The sequence below is a fragment of the Lemur catta genome, chromosome 4, assembly GCF_020740605.2.
Source record: "Lemur catta isolate mLemCat1 chromosome 4, mLemCat1.pri, whole genome shotgun sequence".
NCBI lineage: Eukaryota > Metazoa > Chordata > Mammalia > Primates > Lemuridae > Lemur > Lemur catta.
The window spans coordinates 23,373,530-23,397,184 of record NC_059131.1 but is presented as its reverse complement, the minus strand read 5'-3'; the positions used below and the strand labels follow the sequence as shown (position 1 = coordinate 23,397,184).

The following is a 23,655-nucleotide window of genomic DNA, read 5'->3' as shown; positions in this document are numbered from 1 at the left end:
CTCCCCTGTGGAAAAATGTCTCTCCTGCTAGCTTGTCCTGGTATCTACAATTTTTGTGTTTTAGCCGCTCTTTAGATTTAAGACATTGACAGTTAGAAGCTCCATGAAGGCAGGTATCACATCTTTTTTATAGCTATAACTCCAGCATTTATCCCACTTCCTGCTGCATAAATAGTTGTTCTATAAATATTTATTCAGTTAACAAATGAAGGCAAATGTTACTTGTGACATTAAAACATTATTGGGCATAGTTAACCTTGTGATGTAATAGTTTATTAAATAGCTAGTAAAAAATAAGGATCTCTGGTAATTGAAATACAGTTTAGATAAATTCTAGTAAAGCTAAGTGATAGGTCTAGAATGGTTCTCATGTTCTTCAAAGTGTGTCCTCCTTCCCTCTCTTTTAGGAACCTTCTTCATGTCAGAAAGTTTCAAAATTTGCTACATGACAGTAGTTCTTTATTATCTATTGATGGAGAAAATACATGATAAGAAAAAGTAAAAGAAATTTCATTAACACTTTTAAATGAGTATGTATTTTTAATTCCTTATGAGTAGTTGATCTTATATTTATCTAGACATTTGTTTCATCTCTAGATAAAGCTTGGTATACATATAGATTTGTGGAGTCCTCGGAGTCCAAGACCCTTTTTTGGCTGGCAACCATTGATCTAGACCGGTTGCTGGAGTGTAGCCTGTAGGCCAGCAACATTGCCATCACCTGGAGGAACGTGTTAGAAATGCAGAATCCTAGTTGATCCTCTAGAACTATGGAATCAGAATCAGCATTTTAACAAGATCATCAGGTTGTTCATATGCATATTTAGTTTGGGAAGAGTTTATAGAACACATGACTTTTGTCCAGAGTGAGGAAGAGCAGGCTAAACTGAGACAGAAAACCAATATGGCTTAATTTGTTACCTTATTTTAGAATGACTCTGCTAATAGTTGCATAGGAATTCCTGAATAGCAGGGGTGTGTGTGTGTGTGTATTTAGTGTCTCTGTGGTTTTGTCACTATGCAAGTAAACTTGGGAAATGTTGTTTAGTTCAAGTGGGATTCAAATAGAAGTGTTACTGAATTTCCTATAGCACATTATTTATTGTCTGCTTCTTGAGGAAATACCTTAGCATAGATCCTTTGGGAACCTGTGTTTACTATTTTATCCAAAGAAGTAAGTGCTCATTTATTCCTCTAAGGGCAAGGACACACAAACATGTAGTAGTTTTGCTATGATTTAACAATGCCTTTGCTTTTTCCATTTATCAGTGTGCCTTCAAATCTGGTGGTATTTGAAAAACAAAGCATGTATTCTATATCAACTTCATGTATCAAGGATACCACATTGCTAAGTATAAGCTAGTCTTTCTGGAAGAAGAACTCAAATTCACATTTTTACTTGACACTTTATAGATTATTAAGCAACTATATGTAATAAATAGGTAGCTTAATTATCTTATTCAAAGCTAAGAGAGAAACTTAGAGTTTGGCTCTTAACCTTGAGCATCCTCATAAAGAAATTGGTCCTTTTACAGAAGGTAGTGATAAGAAAAAACTTGGTTTAGTGCTTAAAAACAGTGAAGTTAGTGGCATTAGAGTGGCTGAATTTAGAGATATTTTCTTTGCTTTTATCTATTTTTCACATTTGTTTTGTAAAAGCTTCCTGAATTGTGGAAATATTTAGAGAAGGGAATACACTCTGAAAAATGCACTATTAGGTGAATTCATTGTGTGAACATCACAGAGTATACTTACACAAACCTAGATGGTATAGTCTACCATATACCTAGGCTATATGGTATAGCATATTGCTCCTAGGCTACAAGCCAGTACAACATATTACTATACTGAATACTGTAGGTAGTTGTAACACAGTGGTAAGTATTTGTCTATCTAAACACAGAAAAGGTACAGTAAAAATATGGTTTTATAATCTTACGGGACCACTGTTGCATTTGTGGTTCGTTGTTGACCAAAATGTCATGATACATGTGACTGTACTTAATATGAAATTTATTAGTCAGCTAAAAATTTAATTTATTTTGAGAATAGGAACTACTTTTCCTTGAGTTAATAATGTGATTATTTTGTATAAGTTTTTTGGTAACTGTTCTTAAATTTTTAAGATAAACTACATAGTTTAATCACTGAATTAGGCTTTTTTTTTGGGTACTTAGGCAATTTAAAGATGGCTGTCCATTTTAAACTGACTTGTTTATGTGTAGGGTCCTGAGTACATACAGAAGGAGTACCAAATCAGTAGATGCTTAATCTCAATGGATATTAGTGAAATACAAATTTTAGAAAAACCCAAGGAATACCATTTCATATCTGTCAAACTGGCAAAAACTAAAAATTCTGACATTATAAAATACTGGTAAGGATGTAGGAGAATGGGAACTTTTAACTATTGCTGTTGTTGGGGAAATACAATTAAAACCAAAATCTCCTGCTTCCCCCAGAAAACATCTCTTCAAAGGTAGAAAGGCAGGCCAGGTGTGGTGGTTCTTGCCTGTAATCCCAGCACTTTAGGGAGGCCGAGGTGGAAGGATTGCTTCAGGTCAGGAGTTCATGTCTCTAGAAAAAATAGGAAAAATTAGCTGGGCGTGGTGCCACGGGCTTGTAGTCCCAGCTACTCAGAAGTTCAAGACAGGAGTTCAAGGCTGCAGTGAGCTGTGATCATGCCACTGCACTCTAGCCTAGGCAATAGAGAAAGACCCTGTCTCTAAAAAAAAAAAAAGAAAAAGGAAAAAGTTTTGTTATTGAATAGGTTACTAAACCAGAATATGATGTGTATCATAGGCAATCTGCTGAAAGATTGCAAAGACCAAAAGAAGGCTCACCCTATGTATAGGCAAGCCATTACATACATGTTCTTAAGGTAAACAATTAATAGTGCTCAAGAGGACTTGATAGCATCATTTGTCACACATAGCTTATCCTAAATTCACTTGGTAATTGGGGTGACCTTTTGTGTGAGCTAATTGGCTTTATCCAAAGGAAAAATAAACTCCTACCTTTATGATGGAGGTAATTTTACAACTTGGAACCAGGTGGTCTGCTGAAGTTAGGTGCCCTGTCCTCCTGCAGAAACTGTGCGATGGGGTGCCACTCCCTTGATGACATATTTGAAAGAGATGGCTACTAAGTCCTTGGATTGCTGGCTAGAGACTTATTTAGCTTTAAAAAGGTTTACATACATCTCAGAGGGGTGGAGAAAGAATTTACAAGTTTTTTATAGAAAGTGCTCTAAGGAAAGGGGGTAGGGGAGTACAGGTAGAATTAAGCCTCTAGTTTTTATTTATATACTGTTGGGTAAATTGATGCAGCTACTTTAGTGGTCAATTTAGCAATGTTGTAGTAGAGTGGAAGATATTTATGCCCTATGATCCAGTACTTTAACTTCTGAGTGAATCCCAGAGAAGCTCTTAACAGATGTTCATAAGATATTCAAGTATATTAACAGTGAAACATTGGAAACAACCAAAATATCTGTGAATAGGAGAGTGAATAAACTTTGGTATATTTACAAAGTACAACACTACATAGCATTGAAAATGAATGACTTAGATCAACATATATCAGTGTGAATAATTTTTAAAAACAATGTGGATTTACTAAAGCAAGTTGCAGAAGGATATGTACAGTATATTCAGATAACATTTAAAAACATACAGAACAATACCACATATTATATATACAGTAAAAGTATAATAGAATGGTAAACACCAAAACCAGAAAGTGGTTACCTCTAAGGAGGGGAATGTAGAAAGGAATCAGCAGGGGGTTCTTTTTTCTCCCTTCCCTGCCCTGTCCTCCCCTTCCCTCCCCTCCCTCCTCCCCACTCTCTCCCCTCTCTCCCCTCTCTCCCCTCTTCCCTCTCTTTTTCTTTCTTTCTCTCCTTCTTTCCTTCTCCTACCCACCCCCCACTTTTTTTTTTGGGAGACAGAGTCTTGCTCTGTTGCCCAGGCTAGTAGAGTGCGGTGGCATCATCATAGCTCACGGCAACCTCAAATTTCTGGGCTTAAGTGATCCTCCTCCCACGTAGCTGGGACTACAGGTGCATGCCACTATGCCTGGCTCATTTTTCTATTTTTTTCTGTAGAAATGGGGTCTTGATTTTGCTCACGCTGATCTTGAACACCTGACCTTAAGCAACCCTCCCATCGTGCTAGGGTTACAGGTGTGCGCCACCACGTCAGCCTTCTTTTATTTCTTAAAAAAGGAAGATCTTAAGTAAATAAGGTAGAATGTTAAGATTAAACATATTTAGGATGTGGGTACATGGATGTTATATTATCCAAATTCTTTTGTAGTGTTTAAATATTTAATGATTAAAAGCTTTAAAAGAGAATGGATGTTAAAAAAAGGAAAAAAGAGAGAATGGGTTGTGAGGAGGGAAGGAAATGAGGACATCTCTTCAACAAAACTTGTAAAGGGGATGAGAGTAATGAGGAAGTTGCTGAAGTGTTAGTATTGCATATGTGCATGCTAACAGTAACGATCAGGTAAATAGGGACAAATTGGTACAGGAGACTGGTTATAGTTAGGGGAGCAGAATCCTTGAGTAAGAAAAAAATATTGGGATGCAGTGCAGAAATAGTGTGTTTGGCTTTTGATAGGAGCAAGGGCAATTTGTTGAAACAGGAGAGAAAGCAGAGTAAGTGGTGGGAAGATGAAGTAGTTCTCTTCTGAATTTAGGGTGACTAACATCTAGGTTTGCTTGGGACTGAAAGATTTTCCAGGATTTAGGACTTTCAGTGCTAAAACTAGGAAAGTGCTGAGCCAAACCAAGATGGTTGGCCGCCCTATTTCTTTTATTTTTTTTTTCTTTTTCGCCCTCCCAACCAGCTTTTCCCAACTCCAGGACAAACTGGGAAGTGAAGGCCCTTTTTTTTTTTTTTTTTGGCTCGGGCTAGAGTATCTTGGCATCAGCCTAGCTCACAGCAACCTCAAACTCTTGTGGCTGCCCTACTTCTGTTTGCTTTTCCTTGACAAAATGAAAAGCATTGATTATCTCCTGGAAGTGAGAAGGAGATGAGGGAGGTATTTGAGGTTTAAGGTAAAAGGAGAAGCTAGGAGGTAATTTTCTATCTTAAAGATGTGAGAGCAAATTCACTAGGTTAATGCGATAGGATTTCTGAGCATTTTTAGGGGTCTGCTGAAATTTATGGGTTTAATTTTAAAGTTGGTATAGTTGTATTTCTTTTCAGTCTCATTCAGCTGTTCAGGTGGAAGTACTGTGTTAAGTGGAAAGTTGGTTTTAAACTGTGTTTTGACTATGATGGAGGTATAGAGCAGCAGAGGAGAGAGGCCACAGGCAAGAGAATGATTATGGTGATGATTTTTGAGTTTCAGGCTGGATAAAAAGTGAAGAAAGAAAGAGTATGAAGGATAGTGGAAAAAGTTGTTGGAGTTCATTTCTGGGAGTGAACTGGGAAAAGAGGAAGTGAAGAGAGTGCTTGAAATTGAGATTTTTGAGGTAACTGGTTACCGATTATCGGCTGGGCGTGGTGACTCAGGCCTGTAATCCTAGCACTCTGGGAGGCAGAGGCAGGTGGATCGCTCGAGGTCAGGAGTTCGAGACCAGCCTGCGCAAGAGCGAGACCCCGTCTCTACTAAAAATAGAAAGAAATTATCTGGCCAACTAAAATATATATAGAAAAAAAAAATTAGCCGGGAATGGTGGCGCATGCCTGTAGTCTCAGCTACCCGGGAGGCTGAGGCAGTAGGATCGCTTAAGCCCAGGAGTTTGAGGTTGCTGTGAGCTAGGCTGACGCCACAGCACTCACTGTAGCCCGGGCAACAAAGCGAGACCCTGTCTCAAAAAAAAAAAAAAAGAACTAGTTACCAATTATCAATTTGATCATGGGACTAGGGGGCTCATGTGGGATGGAAGAAAAGATCATTGGTTGTGGGAGTGATTACCTCTGTGGATGTCATTTCAGTGATTAAGGCAGGTGTTCGTGCTGTCAAATATATTGACTCAATTATTTCCTCTTCATGTACTTAGTCTTCTGCCTCCTGTTTTATTTTGTTTAAATACCACCCCAAATTATAAATCACATTGTTGCCCTGGAATGAAAATGATTGTAAATCAATAAATAAATGGATAAAAGCAAATTTTGCTTAATTAGTACTCAGCCTCCTATGGCTTGCTAGAGGTTGATAAGTTCAAACATTAACATCCAAACTGATGCTCTTATTGCCCATTAAGCTATTTTAGTCCCACGTAGGTTCAGTGATGGCTTTGTGTCATGTATGGCTGGTTATCTGTGGTACATCGTTTTGCTGACTCTAATTTCGCTCTTTGTCTTTTTATAGGACCGCAGCTGAATGCACAGCTAGAAGGTTGGCTTTCACAAGTACAGTCTACAAAAAGACCTGCTAGAGCCATTATTGCACCGTAAGTTTTAAGAGTCTTTACCTAAAATCTTTCATATGTTTATTATTAATAAAAAATGAGTATCTATAGGTTGAACCAAAAATTAAAAACTAAATGCTATATTGAGCTGAAGAAATTGCATTCAGTAATTTTCACTTTAACTCAAGGATAAAGGAATTGGCCACTTTATTTCCTCATATGCAGTAATTTCAAAATTTATTTTTGGCAATAAAACTGATCTTTCAAGAGGAGGGTTGGGGCTGGGCTCGGTGGCTTATGCCTGTAATTCTAGCACTCTGGGAGACCAAGGCGAGAGGATTGCTTGAGGTGAGGAGTTTGAGACCAAGCCAGAGCAAGGGCAAGATCCTGTCTCTACCAAAAATGGAAAAAATTAGCTGGGGGTGGTGGTGCACAGCTACTCAGGAGGCTGAGGCAGGAGGATTGCTTGAGCCCAGGAGTTTGAGGTTGCAATGAGCTATGATGATGCCATTGCTCTCTAGCCTGGGCAACAGAGCGAGACTCTGTCTCAAAAAAAAAAAAAAAAAAAGGATTGTTTACATTAGGTAAACTTGGTGTAATCCAGATAATTTTTAACTTATAATGAAAAAGATATATTAAGCATAATGCGGTACAATGTGGAGTAGTAAACAGATATTTGGGAAAGGGTAGATTTTTTTTTTTAATTGAGAAAATCTGTGGTTTTTTTTTTTTGGTCTTTGATAGAGAGTGTTTGCTTTTTAGAACTACAAGCTACTGTATATACAGTTAATGATATGTGTCTCGGAATGATATGAATTTAGTTAATTTTGAATTGGTTTCTAGTGCTAGCCTTCAAAACATCCTGTGTTAAGGACATGTTAACATTTTTATGAGAACAGTAAAGTTGGGGAGTATGTTTCATTCCTTTCACAGCATCTTATATGTGACTTCTTTTTGGTTAAGGTTGGTGCTCTGATAAATAATAAATAGTGATGATAACCATTTATTAAATAATCAATATGAAAATTAAGTGAGCAAATAAACATAAAGAGCCTAGATTAATGTTTGGCAATAAGAAGTATTCTATTAATTGTAGGTATTCTATGTGCCAGGTATTTTGTTAAATACCTCATTTGTGTGATACAATGTGGTCTCATTTAGTAGATGCAGGAGGCTGACTTCACCACTTACAACCCATGTGACATGCAAGTTATTTTATCTCTTGTACCTTCATCTCATCGTTGGTAAAGATGAGATGAAGTTTTTTTTTGTTGTTTGTTTTTTGAGACAGAATCTCGCTCTGTTGCCCGGGCTAGAGTGCTGTGGCGTCAGCCTAGCTCACAGCAACCTCAAACTCCTGGGCTCAAGTGATCCTCCTGCGTCAGCCTCCCGAGTAGCTGGGACTACAGGCATGTGCCACCATGCCTGGCTAATTTTTCCTATATATTTTTAGTTGTCCAGATAATTTCTTTCTATTTTTTTAGTAGAGACGGGGTCTCGCTCTTGCTCAGGCTGGTCTTGAACTCCTGAGCTCAAACAATCCACCTGCCTCGGCCTCCCAGAGTGCTAGGATTACAGGCGTGAGCCACTGCGCCCGGCCGAGATAAAGTTTTTAATGCCATTTTTAACAAAAGATTAAATATGCCAATCTTCATAAAACTTTCAGCAAAATGATTTGCTATTATTTATTTAGTCATTCAGCAAATATGTGCCAGGTAAAAGCTGGGTGCTCTTCTTAGTGCTGCTTTTTGAATAAATCAAAATCATTATTCTTGTGGTATTTGGATTTTGGTACTTAGGGAAGATGGGCAGTAACCAATGAAATGGTTATATTCTGTGTCAGGTGCTGATGGGTGCTAAGAAAAAGAAAGCAGATAGAGGACTGAGTGATAATACAGGTAGGGAGTTGCTATTTTATATAGGATAGTAAGAAAAGACTTCCTGGTAAAGTAACATTTACATCTGAAAGATGTGAGAGAGTGAGTTGTTTGGATACACTGGGGGAGAGGGTTTCAGGTTGTGGAACTAAGCATACTCCCTGGGGCAGGAGTATGCTTAGTGTTTGAGGAAAAGCAGGGAGGCCAGTGCAGCTGGAGCGGCATGTACAAGGGGAAGAGTAGTAGATGAGACAGGTAGTAGAGGGCTTTGTAGGCTGTCATAAGGACTTCAATTTTTATTCTGGGTGTTGTGGTACGTCGTGACTAGTTTTGAGCAGTAGAGGGCTATAATCTGATTTAGGTTTGAAAAGGATTGTTCTTGTTGCTGTATGGACATTATATTTTGTGGGAACAGGGAAGTCCAGTTTAGTAGGCTTATTTTTACAGTATTTCAGAAAAGAGATGATATAGTGGCTTGGACTGAGGACTTGAGGTTGAGGTGATCAGAAGCAGTGTGTTCTGGGTATGTTTCAATGGTTGGACCAACAAGATAGGGAGAAGAGTTAAGGGTGACTCTTTTTAAATTTTGGCTTGTAAAATTAGAAGGATGAAATTACCTTTATATAACAATAAGGGGAAGATGAGTGAAGTATGGAGTAGATTTTGAAGTGTTTATGTAGAATCTAGGGTGTGGTTTTGATCTTGTTCATGTTGAGATGCTTTGTAGATATCCAAAAGAAGATTTCAGATGGGTAGCTGAATGGATATAGGAGTCTCTGGAGTACAGGGAAGAGATGCCAGACTTGAGAGAGAAATATGGGCTTTATTGATGTGTGTATCTCTCTCTCTCTCTCTTTCTCTCTCTCTCTCTCATGTTTAAAGTCTAAACAGGGTATGATTGATGCTTGCCTAGGGAATAAAATAAAGGTAGACAGGAGAAGAGTTTCAAGGGCTAAACCCTTGGGCAAACCACGTTTTTAGAAATCTGAGGGAAGATGATCATTTGCAAAGAAGACACTGAAGGAGGAGGAGTGAGGAAAGAGGAAAACCAAGAGTTACTGGGGTCTGTGGGAGGTCAAAAGATGGAAAATTGTGTCAGGGAGGAGAAGTTGATTAACTGTGTCAAATGCTGCCAGTAAGTCAAATACAGTGAGGACTGAGAATTGATAATTGGATTAGGCAATGTGGTGGTCACTGGTGACCTTGATAAGAAAGATTTCGGTGCAGTGGTGGGAATGAAGACATTACTGGAGTGGATTCAGGAAATGAGGGAAATGAAGACAGTGTGTATAGATAGTTTTTTGAGAAATTTGTCCAGTGAAATAGGGCAATATCTATATGGGAAGGTGTTGGGGAGTATTTAACAATTTTTTTAAATTTTAGATTATTATGGGTACATAATAGATACATATCTTTATAGGGTACATGTGATGTTTTGATACAGGCATACAATGTGAATTAATCAAATCAGGGTAATTGGGGTATCCATCACCTCAGGCATTTAACATTTCTTTGTGGTAGGAACATTTCAATTCTACTGTTTTAGTTATTTTAAAGTATACCATAACTTATTGTTAATTATAGTCATTTTGTTGTGCTATCAAATATTATTCATTCTAGCTATGTTTTTGAACCCATTAACCATCTCTAGTTTCTTCCCCCACTGCCCGCTACCCTTCCTGTCCTTTTGTAACCATCATTCTACTCTCTGTCTCCATGAGATCAATTGTTTTTAATATTTAGCTTCCACATATGAGAGAGAATGTGCGAGATTTGTCTTTCTGTACTTGGCTTATTTCACTTGACATAATGTTCTCCAGTTCCATCCATGTTGTTTTAAATGGCAGGATTTCATTCTTTTTGTGGCTCTTATTCCATTGTATATATGTACCACAAATTCTTCATCCATTCATCCATTGATGGACACTTAGGGTGATTCCATCTCTTGGCTATTGTGAATAGTGCTGTGATAAACATGGGAATGCAGATATCTTTTTTTTTTTTGGTTGTTGTTTTTTGAGACAGAGTCTTGCTTTGTTGCCCGGGGTAGAGTGAGTGCCGTGGCATCAGCCTAGCTCACAGCAACCTCAAACTCCTGGGCTTAAGCGATCCTCCTGCCTCAGCCTCCCCAGTAGCTGAGACTACAGGCATGCGCCACCATGCCTGACTAATTTTTTTTCCTATATACATTTTAGTTGGCCATATAATTTCTTTCTATTTTTAGTAGAGACGGGGTCTCGCTCTTGCTCAGGCTGGTCTCGAACTCCTGACCTCCAGCGATCCACCTGCCTCGGCCTCCCAGAGTGCTAGGATTACAGGCGTGAGCCACCGCACCTGGCCCAGATATCTTTTTGATATACTGAGTTCCTATCCTTTGGCTATATACCCAGAAGTGGGATTGCTGAGTCATATGGTAGTTCTATTTTTAGTTTTTTGAGGAACTTCTGTACTGTTCTCCATAGTGGTTACATTAATTTACATTCCCACCAACTGTATATGAGGGTTCCCCTTTCTAGGGGAGGATTTATATTTCACTTGGGAGATTTTAAAGTGTTTGTAATATTTATGAAATGATTCAGTAGAGAAAGAAAAATTGATACAGGGATAAGAGGGGAAGTTTGCATAAGTGAAATCCTTGATTAGGTGAGAAACAACAGATTAATAATCATCTTTTTATAGTAACTCATGAAGTAGGTTTTATTCTCATTCCATTACTTTGGTAGTATTTGACTATTATGGTATGCTACCTTCCTAGTTATTCTAAATGTGGGAGCTGAGTTGAATCAACATATAATTAAGTTGAGGTTAGTATTCATTAAAAAGTAGCCAGACTTGTTTCCTTCTTGTAATTAATTTTAAATTGAAATCATTGGCAGTGACCTGGGAAATGAAATGTTTTAGCCTAAGTTACATTTAATTTCCAAGTTGCCCCAGATTTGAAAATGGCTAATTGGAAATAGTTTTGGCTTTGGTATGTATGTTTCTGATACATATAGTGACTTTGTAGTTATGTTTGTACATTTATAGGCAATTTCTGTTTTGTTAACTTATGAAAACTTTAAATGCAGCCACATTTTTTCTAATTATGTGGTTTCCAGAAGTAATTACTTTCTATTCCAGAGTTACCTGTTTTTGGTTGAGGTAGAAAAGCAACAAGTATTTCATTTTTATATAGTATGAAAGGGTCTCTGTAAGAATACACTTGTATAGTAATTAGAAAACTTATTTTATGATTTCTATTTTTATTTCAAATCAAGTTTATCAAAAACATACTAAAATTTTATAAATTCTAGCTCTCTAGGACCTGGTTTTCTTAGATTTTTACCTATACAGACATAAATCATACCATGGGAACCTTAAACTCAGAACCTAGATATAGTTGTAACCACTTAGGCTGTGTGAAAATAGGACAGTTTTGAAATTACTTAAACATATTGCGCATTTTTATGTTGCTGTAGCTCAAGTAGAATAAATGTCATTAAAGAATAAATGTTCTCTGGTTTTTTTTTTTTTTTTTAAGAGACAGAGTCTTGCTCTGTTTCCCTTTGATAGAGCGTAGTAGTACTATCATAGCTCACTCCAGCCTCAAACTCCTGGGCTCAAGGGATCTTCTCACCTCAGCTTTGTGAGTAGCTGGAACTACAGGCGTGTGACACCATACCCAGCTAATTTTTAAATTTTTTTGTAAAGACGAAGTCTTACTATGCTGCCCAGGCTGGTCTCTAACTCCTGGCCTCAGGTGGATCCTCCTATCTTGGCTTCCCAAACTGCTGGATTACAGGCATGAGCCACTGTACCTGGCCAAGAATAAATATTGACATATAAACCAACTATTGATCTATCTTAATGAATTCTAATCTATATGAAATACAGGTAGGCACATTTGGAGGATTTAAAAGAAATTAATTTGATTAAAACTCTTTTGTGGTTGAATTTAGAATTGCCTTACTTGTCTTGAGGTACAGGAGACAGCATGTGGCCCAGGGATATATATTGAAATGGTTTCATAAACTAGGAGTTTCAAAAGCCTTCCTATCATGACTTCCAGATACTTTGATGCCAATCTTCTTGTTTGTCTCACACTGTACGGGAATATCTCAGCAACCCTTAGTATGGAGCTATACAAAGTATGCATCACTTAAGAAACTTCTTATTAAATATAAAAATATCAGATAATTGGGGTTATTAACATGGGAAAATTACTTTTACTATAAAAAAGATATTATGAATATTGAAGCCCTCCTCATACATTTAAAATAGAGTTTGATTTGTTAGTAGTTAACCTAGTAGGAAAAGGATACTTTCACTTTTCATTGTATATCCTTTATTGTTTGACTTTTTTACTGTGTGCCTGTATTATTTTTAATATTGAACCTAGTTTTAAAAAGTAAAAGCTAAAAAGTGTTTATATATAGAGGGCTGGTTTTTATATAGTGAAGCATACCTGTAGCACTTAACCATTGTGTATCATGAATGAGGCAATGAATCTTTATAAATTATGTAGTTATTCAAGTTACTTACTAGGGCTGTACAGCTTATATCCAAACATTGTTGATTCTAAGCAGTAGGATATTCATGTTAAAATCTCAAATCCTGTGTATTCTAATAGTAAAAAAATCTAGATATGCAACATTCTGGTTAGTTTTTTCTTATTTGACTTCAGTAACTTTAATAACTTTCCTTAGTTCATAGTATTGTTTACCTAGTATTTGTGAAATTATATTTTGTAAAAATAAAATATTCTGAATAATGATTATCTAACTTGGACTTTTTAAGATATAGTTATCTACTAATATAAAGCAGAAATCTTGAGGGCCATTGAGCAGTGCCTATAAAAGAAAGGAATAAAAGACTAGGTACAGCAAAATAAAATTGAGAGAGGAAATGTAGAAGCTCCTGTTTCTGCAGATTATTTAGGGCCATTTGCCGATCACATTGATCCATCTGTTCATGGGAGTTTTATAATTTAGTTTCTAGCTTTTTAGTTCTTATCATCGCTTAAGTAGATCTTACAGACTTTTCTTATTGTTGGACGAGATCTTCTTATCTAGTCCAACTTTTTATTTTGCATTTTTTGCTACTATTAAGTAGAACTAGGACTATTGGAACCTGACTTTCTTCAATCCTAGTTAAGTATTCCTTTATTATTCTTCACATCCTCTTTGATGAAAAGCCTTACATAGACTGTGTGGTAGAATCTTGGCATTGACGGTTTACATGACTCACCTATGACCTTGAAGCTCTCAGAATGAACAAGTGAAAATCCATGTCATGTAGTAATTGGTAATTTTCCTGAGGTAGGAATTTAAATTATACCCACATTGCAAGGTTGCTATATGGGAAACCGTCACCAGTGAATGATCACAGACAATGGCTTTGCATCCTCATTTGATTGCAGCTCCATGGGGGAAACAGAAATTCTGGCATGTCAGGAGCTGGATTTGCTGATGTAAAGGGTCTACTGTGTAGAAATAAAGGGAGAAGCAAAAGCACTCTCTGTTAAAAAAAGGATTAGTTTTTAGAGGCATGGTCTTAGCCTAATGAAAAATTACATGTATTAATATAATTTTGTACTTCCCTTCATGAGATGTTTGGAACTAGAGTGACTTGGAAAAGTTAGCAGGGATGGCTTTGTGCATTAAGGATTTTAAGAGCTTTTTAAAAGACTAAGTGGGACACACTTTTATAATGCATATTTGAATATCTGTAGAGGTCAAATTTTTACGTTCTTCTGGCTATTATGCACAAAAAAACTTTATCTGTTCTTTTCAGTGAAACCTCCTTTATTATGAGTGATCACTTGATAAAACTTTGTTTCCACATTCATGTAGAATCATAGATTTTATTAGCAAGAGAAGAGGCAGGAAAAGAGCATCTATAGTGAGATTTGATGGTTATTAGTCTGGCTGTCTTCATTACCATATATCTGGGGCAGGATAAAGGAAAAGTATTAGAATTTCCCTTCTTTGATTATGATCTTGCGCCTCTCTTAAAGTAGAGTTCTTTAAGGTGGAGGTTAAAAGGGACAGTGCACTCATTGATTTTTTTAAAAAATACTCTGCAGTGTGTTCTCTATCCAAGTTAAGACTTGTTCAAGACTCTTCTCTCCCTGAAACTATTTTGTTTTTACTTCAAGCAGACATCTAAACCTTCAACTTCAGAAAGGACTGAAACCATGAAATCTGAGTTCCATTATAAAACATGTATTTGCCTCAGTTGATCATATTTTCAAAACTTTTCATCCTTTCCTGTAGTCTTATGGAGTAAATGATTCTGTAAGTATTCTTCCCATTTTCAGGCTTGTTGCTTTTGTTACTCCATGGGCTTCCTCCCTTCTTCCTTCAAACATGTAAAGATCTCTTATGTTGGTTAAGAGTATGGGTTCTAGAGCTTTACTGCCTGGCTTAAGTCCTGGCTTGGCCACTTAATCATCTGTGTGAGCTTGAGCAAGTTTCTTAACCTTTCTGTTTTAGTTTCTTCATCTGTAAAATGAGAAAAAAAATCCCTATCTCATAAGGTTGGTGTGTGGATGAGATGAGTTAATACTTAGAAGTATGTAGAAGAGTGTTCAACACATAGCAAACATTCAGTAAATGTTATTACTGTTATTATCCTCTTACCCTCCTCATCATCCCCCATATTTGTTCACTAAGATCTGTCTGTTTTTCTTTTCTTTCTTTCTTTCTTTCTTTCTTTTTTTTTTTTTTTTTTGAGGCAGGGTCTCGCCATGTTCCTGAGGCTGGAATGCAGTAGCTATTCACAGGCACTGTGGTCTCAAATGCCTAGGCTCAAGGGATCCTCCTGCCTTCGCCTCCTGAGTAGCTGGAACTACAGGCATGTGCAACCATGCCCAACAGTTTTTCTTTTTTAGATTCCAGAGCATTCAGTTCCCTTTTCCCACCAGCGCTGTTAGAGTTCTAGACCATGACATTAGTACCTCATGCATGAACATGGCACTGCCACAATTTTCAAGAGAGCTTCTCTTAACACCCTCCTGCTGTTAATCGTTTGTGCTAATGCTTTTCAGTGCTAGACTAATAACAGTTTCATACTGTCACTCCCCTGCCCAAGAGCCCACAGCATTTTTTCAGTATCTTGTTTTATCAAGCCTGGACTCCTTTGCCTGTCTCTGGCTTATCATTACTCTCTTATTGCACTCAGGCCAGTCTTGTATTTTCTCATCTACATCATGTACTTGGAGATTTGCTCTTGTTCTTCCTTCAGACTTTATACCCTTCCTTCGTCCCCTTACCCTTCTACTTTTACTATTAATATTTCTATCGTATTCATACTTTAAGAATCCACTGTTTCCAAGATATCTTTCTGGATGTTAAGAATTGAGCTTGGTCAGGAACAAGGAGAGACTCAGAATAGAAAGACAGGGTGATTTAGAGATCAGACTATTGGGGATTAGGGCCTTTAAATTCATGAACTGCAAAGAGGAATTAAAGTCTGAAAAGCAGATCTAAGATGGAAGGACTAGTTTAAGTTATAAGGATTGGGAAGTGAAGGGATGGGATATGAGTGACAATTGAGAATAAAGCAGTGTTGAAAATCTGAGATGCCATTCAGGTTTGAGGTAGACCAGGTCAGATTGAGATGGACCCAGGTGGGTTTTAAGGTCAACTTGGACAGGAAAGACAACATACTTCTTAATTGATAAGGGAGGTAGTTAGGTGAAGATCAAGAACTAAGTGTTAGGAATCTGAAGCAATCAGTATTGGGGTGTCAGGCACTTGGAGATTCGGGACATATGGGGTAAAAGAGATTCCCTGGTTACGCTATACTATCAAGATTAGTACAGCAAAACTGAGTGTGCTGAACCAAAAGAACTACTTACATTTCCTTCTGGCTAAGATGAGAACTGGGTTGTGAGAATATTGCTAAATTAAGGCAACTTGATAGACTCCCCTGCCAGAGGTATAGGAATAGTGACTATCATTAATTCCATTAATTAAAATCTTCAGTGAGCCTAGTGTATGTCCCATATTATGTAACTCCTAATTAAACACACTGCTATCTTGTATTGCTGTGATTGACTTATGTGAATGTCTTTTTCTCCACTCATATCTTAAGCTAGTTCAGGTTAGGACCATTCTTTAAAAAGAGCCTTATTGTGGGGGTGGAAGGAAGAGCCTAATTGTGGTATGATTAACTTACAAGTGCAAATAGTTAAAGTAACAATTTGATGTTTAACATGTGTATGAGTGAAAACATCAAGATAAGGTATTCATGATCCTCAAAAGTTTCTTCATATTCTTTTACAATTTTTCCTGTACCTTTCTGCCCCCTCCTCTTCTGTGTCTACTGGTTTACTTTCTGTCACTGTAGATGAATTTTCATTTTCTAGAGTTTTATTTAAATAGAATCATACAGAATGAACTCTTTTTGTCTGACTTGTCCCATTCAGCATATTTATTTTTACCTGTTTTAAATTTATTATTTAAAAGTAATTATAGTTTATTCCTCTTTATTGCTGAAGAATATTCCATTGCATGGATATACCTGTTTGCGTATACATTTACCTTTTGAGGGACATTTGGTGTTCTCATAAGTTTTAGCTATAGCAAATAAAGCTTCTATGAACATTTGTGTACAGATTTTTGTGTGGATATAATGCTTTCATTTTTCTTATGAGTGGAATGGCTGGATCATATGGTTAGGAGTATGTCTAACTTTGTGAGAAATTGTCAAATTGTTTTCCAAAGTGGTTGTATCATTTTATTTTTCCATAAGCACAGTATGGGTCTTAGTTCTTCCATATCCTTGCCACACTTGCTATGGGTACTCTTTAATTTTAGCTGTTCTAATGGGTGTTTGTGGTATCTTATTGTAGTTTTAATTTGCCTTTCCCTAATAACTAAATAATGTGGAGCGTCTCTTTGTGTGCTTATGTGCCATCCCAACGTATTCTTTGATGAAGTATCTGTTCATATCTTTTCTTACTTGGAAAAAATTGATTATGGTAAGAGACAAATAAAAGTTACCATCTTAAACATTTTTAAGCATACAGTTCGATAGTCTTTAGTGTGTTCTCATTATTGTGCAGTCAGTCTTCAGAATTCTTCCCATCTTGCAGAATGGTTACCTGTTTTTTAAATAATTAGGGTATTTGTTCTCTTACTGAGTTTTGAGATTTCTAAATATTCAGATGTAAATTCTTTATCAGATATATGCTTTAAAAATATTTTATCCCAGTCTGTGTTTTGTCTTTTCAATATACTGTGCATCAGCCACAGTGGGAATGATTTATTTCATATTAATTGGCAAATTGCTACAAATTAGGGCTTTATTTGTTGTTTGTTGATGGTCTATACTTAAGAAAGTAATGGGAAAATTTTAATAATACAGAGTAAATTCAAAATTATGTTGTGTCTGTAGCCTTTACGTTGTGAATAGCACAAAAAAGTGAGGAAAGTTTCTGTCCAGTATTTAAAACTATTATCTAATCAGCAAAGAAGTTATTTAAGTCATTGATGAACAAGTGAAGTTCGAGCATATGTCTTTGTTCACTCTTTTGTCATTGCAACCATTGTTTGGCTATAGGAGTTCAGCAAAAATTGTCCATGTTACAGAAATGACATGGACAATCAATTGGCTGTATGGAATTTACAATAAAGAATATTATATATTTCATCATTATTTATAAATCACAATACATATCTTTTTATCTCAGTAAAATTTTATAAGAAGCTTATGTACATATGTATAAGCATACATTTTCTGCAGAACCAGTTGTTAAAACATTTACTAGCATACTACTGGCCACATACTAACAAGTAAGCACTAAAGGAAATGACTGTACACTCATGTAACTAGAATGAATGAGTCAAGAAAGAAAAATGAAACGAGGAAATAGTCATTCTATAAGTAATAAGAGAATTGACTGAATGCTGAGACCAGTGGATGAAAGAGAAGAATAGTATGGAGAGAAAACGAGAGGCATACTACAGAGAAGGCCACATCAATTCTCTTATCACTGAAAGACACAGAGGGATGTGAGTTGTTGGTTGTAGGATACTTGTTTTGGTCTGTTTTGATTTGTTGGTCTCATCATTGATCTGTAAAGTCTGCTAATGCCATTGAAGGGGAGTATCAAAAACTGACATATTATTAGTGTTACATTAGCAAGTTCAAGTAAGCCTTGAATGTCTCCAAATTTAATTGTCCTTCAGAAAAAAAAATTACAAAATACTTTTAAACTTTAAAATTGGAACACAGTATACAATTATCTGTTCCCTATTATCTTCCAGAAGTAGCATCATTAACTACATTGCTTTTTAATCTATGCACTCAATTCTTTTATGTTTACCATAGTTAATACATTTCTTTCAAAAGTTTTTTTCAGAATATCTTGATTTTGAACTTGATGATTAAGTTTAAAAAATATTTTGTTTTGTAGCCATGCAGGATATACGTACTGTGGGTCTTGTGCTGCCCATGCTTACAAACAAGTGGATCCATCTATAACGTAAGTAATATAGTTAGATAAAGTTTTGTTTTTAGTGGGAAAAGCTGGGGATTAATTGTTTTTGTCACAGAAGTAATTAGTTTTTCATTCTTCTTATGTACTCATTTCATTAAGAATTTGACTTTTTATGAATTTTATTATACCTTATATAGGTTAGGAAAAACTTTAATACTCCTTTTCTTTGAACATTTTCCCCCCTTTAGTTGGTAAAATGTTTAGTTCTGAAACTATTACGTTAAATATTTTGGCTCTTAATTTTTCTTTGAAAACCTGGAGATGAGCATTTTTAAGAAAAATGCAAAGCCCTTTGATTTATTTTAATCATTTTGTAATTTAAAATTCTTCATTGTACTTGTTAAATTATGGTTACTGAAAGAGAATAATTTCTCATTGACAGGATAAGGTATTTGAAATATTTTAGAATCTGAAAGTTAATTTAATATGATATTTGAAGTATATTAACTCTTAATAATTCATTGACATCTCTGAAAATTTGCTTAAAAAAAAGCTTCCTGGAAAGTTGAGAATGAGTAGTATAGTACTCTCTAAAATAAGAAACTTGTGAACTTTCAAGAACTTCTGCTGGAAATAGCTACCCAAATTACTTAGTTTGCTGACCAGCATTTTATTTAAATAGTTAATTTACTACATATGAACTAATATCAGTCTCCAGTCTGTATTGCCAGTTGTACAAACTATGTGAATAGGTAAAACGATCATTTTAATTCTGTCAAATGTTGAATGTTAAGTAAACCTCTACTAGTAGATAGAGGATGTAGCATAGTCATCCAAAAGAAGTAGCTCATCAAAGTCATAAGTTTAGAAAGAAAATCACCTACAGCCCACTTTGTCTTTGAACAATTTTTTCAAGTGTTTAAAACCAAAAAGCAGCTCTTTAAAATTTTTATGTAGTGTTTTCTGCACATTGTTATACTTTTGTTAAAAATTATTATTAACAAGTGTCTAGTAATAAATAAAGTGATAATATTGCCAAATCGATGAGGTTTTGGTTAGCTTTATCTCATTTATGATGTTTTGAGCAGTGTCTAACAAATATTTCTTGATACATATTTAATATATAATCTTAAGTACTTTATTTCATGAATAAGAGCAAATAGAAATTAAATTTGACCTGGCTTATTATATAACAGCCTTTTCCAAAACCTGTTTTTATTTGGCAGAATTTTTATTGATAATGTCATGTGCTGGAGGGGTACCCCAGAATTAAATTTGGCTTAGGAATATGTAGAGAAGTATAGAGTCTATGTTGGTAAATGTGGAAAGCATGTGTTAAATAAATTGATGGAAATTGAGAATGGAAGGAAAAAGGAAAGGGGGAAAAAAGGAAAGAGAGTCAAGGACTAAGAAGAAGAGAAAAGTGAAAGAAGATTAGTAGAGAGACAAATGATGGGTGATGAGGTGATCAGATTATTTTCATAATTAGTATATAATAATTGAATTCTGAATAAATAAATTTAGTAGTCTAAGTATAAAGATAATAATTGACTTTCATAGTTGAATTCTCTCAAAAGTGGCCCTCCCTGAGAGTTGCAGTGTCTTTAGAATGCTTTAAGAAAGTAGCAAAAGAATATCCTTTGGGAACTATGAGAGGTATAGAGAAAAAATGAGAGTTGTTTCAAGAGAGAAGATTAAATTCTATACAACCAGTTTCCATTCTTACCTTGCACACTAATCCATTTTCTACATTTCAACAAGAGCCATCTTTTGGAAATGTAAATGATAGCATGTCACTTTCTAGAATTTGAAATGGTGGGGTACAAATATGATTTTAAAACAGCATTACAAATAACAGGTAAAAAATTATCACAAAATTGATGGTGGAGTGCTGACTTGTGACTTGGAAAAAGAGGTTGGTTTAAAGTCTCCATAAACACCATCCATCAAGTAAATACTGTTAGATAAAGGTATTCACTCACTGGAGAGGAATTTTGAGTCATATCTAATTAGGAACACAGTATGTCTAAATGCTTATGAGACATTGTTGGGGAGATTCCAAAAAGTATTAAGTTATAATTAGAAAGACAGATTAAATTACATGAATAATAACTCCTATGTCACAATGTAACCGAAAGAAACAACAGAATGGGAAAGATGTTTGCCAAAAAATGACAGTAACGGATTAATATTATCAAAAAATAATAAGAAAAATCTCAGGACTCAGTGAATAAATTATCAAGAATATTAACTAAATTTACAAAAAAGTGAACAATGATTAATAAAAGAAAAATGGAAATATGGTTTACTTCTCTAATAAAGAAATAGAAATAAAAACAGTAGTGATGTACCAATTTAAATGAATAATTCATAGACCAATACAGTTATGTAATTCTTATAATCCTGGACTGGCTAGATTGGGTGAAATTAGTTTTTAAAAAAATATCACATTAATGCTTTAGGAAAGCAATTTGTTAATATATATTAGGAACCATAAATATTTGTAGTTGCTGGCTTAGACATTTAGATTCTGAAGCTCTATCCTAATAGTCCCAAAATGGGAAGTTAAATGTGTTAAAATTTCCACTGCAGCATTATTTTTTAAAGAGTCTGAATATAAATTTCTTTTTTTCTTTTTTGAGACAAGTTCTCACTCTGCCACCTGGGCTACAGTGCAGTGGCATGAGTGGGCTTGAGTGGTCCTTCTGTCTCAGCCTCCTGAGTAGCTAGGATTGTAGGCGTGCACCATGACACCTGGCTAATTTTTAAAATTTATTGTAGCTATGGAATCTCGCTATTTTGCCTAGGCTGATCTTGAACTCCTGGCCTCAAGCCATCCTCTTGCCTCAGCCTCCCAAAGTGCCAGGATTACAGGCATGAGCTGCTACACCCAGCCAAAAGAGTCTAAATTTCTAATAGTGAATTTATTAAATAAACATGACAATTTACTCAATGGAATATTATGTGGCAGTTCAAAATGATTGTTTTGAAGGCTTTGTAGTAATTTGTAAAATATTTATAGCAAGTAGAAAAAGAGAGGTATAAAATTATGCAAAATTGGGAAAAGAGTATACTATGTGAGGTAAAATAAAGTATTATGACAGAAGTCTAAAAAGAAATAACAGAATAACAGTTGTATATGGATGATAATATTTTATGTATGTTTTCTTGTGTGCAAAATAGATGAATTGTTTTTATGGTGAAAAAATGTAAAATTTGAAAGTATTTGTGCAAAAATGATTATAAATTGAGGGGACCAAACAGTCTTAAACCAACAAAATAGTTCTTTGATTTTTAATATGACTGGTCAGGTCCTCTTTTATAGTAACCAGTAAAGCCTATAATTTAGTGGGGAGTGCAGAGAGGCAGCTTTTAAGGTGATAATCAAGTGTGTTTGCAAACAGACTTGCCTGTTTAAATCTACAAAGAGTTGGTTGCAAAGGATTTCAAGTGTTGCTCTCCAAGGGAAATGGATGAATAAATTAAAGCATTTATTTAAAACAATATATTAAATGACTGCTGTGAGCCAGGTACTGTGGTAGTGCTGGAGATACCATGATTAATAAAACAGACACGGTTATGTGGTGAGATGGACATTAAGTATATAATAAAAAAAAATAGATATCTACTTAAAAGTTAAAAATCTCTTTTATTTGTTTGGTCCACATGTAGAATATCAACAAATGAAAGCTTTACTATTAAAAAGAAAAAAAAGTTAAAAATCTAATTAGAAAGCTGAAAGTAAAATGCAGTGGTTCTCAGACTTCTTGGTTTCAGGAACCCTTTACAGTTTTAAATTATTGAGGATACCAAATGTAGGTTATATCTACTGCTGTTTAATGAGTTAGAAATTGAAATGAGAAATTAAAAAACAATTTATTTAAAATAATCCATTAGAGGTTACCAAATATAACATTTTAACAAATGAGAAATAAGTACATTTTCCAATATAACAATGAAAGATAGTGGGAAAAGTGGAATTGTTTTACATTTTTTACAAAGTATAAAATTTTTACCAAAGTTATTAAATCTCTCTTTAATGTTTAGGTTAATGGAAAACAACTATATTTTCATATTTGTGTCTGCATTCACTCTATCATGATCACTTGTTTTGGTTGAGGTATATGCAGAAAACCTAACCTCACACAGATTATGTAGTTGGGAAAGGAAGAGGAATAGTTTTAATCATCTTTTCAGATAATTGTGGATATTTTTCTTTGATACTACAGCCAAACTCAACAAGTAGTAGTTTCTTAAAGGTTTGTTATAGTGTGAAATCTGAAGTTATGTCAGTGAATTTTTTGGTACTTTTTATAAATTTGTTGTCCATCTTGCAGTTTGAGTGGATTTTTTTACCCTTGAATGATTTTATAACATCATGCATGGAACATTTGGAAAATATTTGCTTCTTGAGTTATTCAGATATTTCCAGTGATGGTGTTTCATTGTGTAATATCAAAAAACTCACATAATTCTATAACACCACCACCAATTTTATCAGAAAAATCATTAACAATTGGGAAGCTATGAAGCTCACAGTGATAAAGGTTTTCCAAAAGCTTAATTTTCACTTGAAAACTTCAATTTTATCATTGACAAATTGATATCATCTATCAATTTTACTATATGTCAATTAAAAAAAATAGGACTACTAGTACATGCTAATTCTACTACCTTGGTTGTGGTTCTAAGGTGCGAACAGTTTTACCCACCCTCATTTTTGCACCATCAGTGCAAATGTCAACATAGTGAAAAAGGCAAATAACTAACCTTGTATTATTAGGAAAATAGTTTCAATTTTCATAATAAAAATTAGAGACTCCTTCAAAGGATCTTGAGGAATACCAGCAACTCATAGTTGCCCTTTTGAGAACTGCTATGATAGATCTTAAGAGGGTGATTTAATTTAAATTAGGGAATGATATTAGGGAAGGTACCTCTGAGGAACTGATTTTTTTAAGCCAAGCTAGCCAAGTGAAGGGAACAAT

General features: G+C 35.2%; 1 protein-coding gene across 1 annotated transcript in view; it reads left to right on the top strand.

The window, feature by feature from the left end:
- Positions 1-23,655, top strand: part of MEMO1 (mediator of cell motility 1) — a 107,783-nt gene that overhangs the window by 38,312 nt on the left and 45,816 nt on the right. The window contains exons 3-4 of the mRNA XM_045549338.1: positions 6,325-6,406; positions 18,644-18,712. Of these exons, the coding sequence (XP_045405294.1) occupies positions 6,325-6,406; positions 18,644-18,712 (151 nt within the window). The remainder of the gene's footprint in view (positions 1-6,324; positions 6,407-18,643; positions 18,713-23,655) is intronic.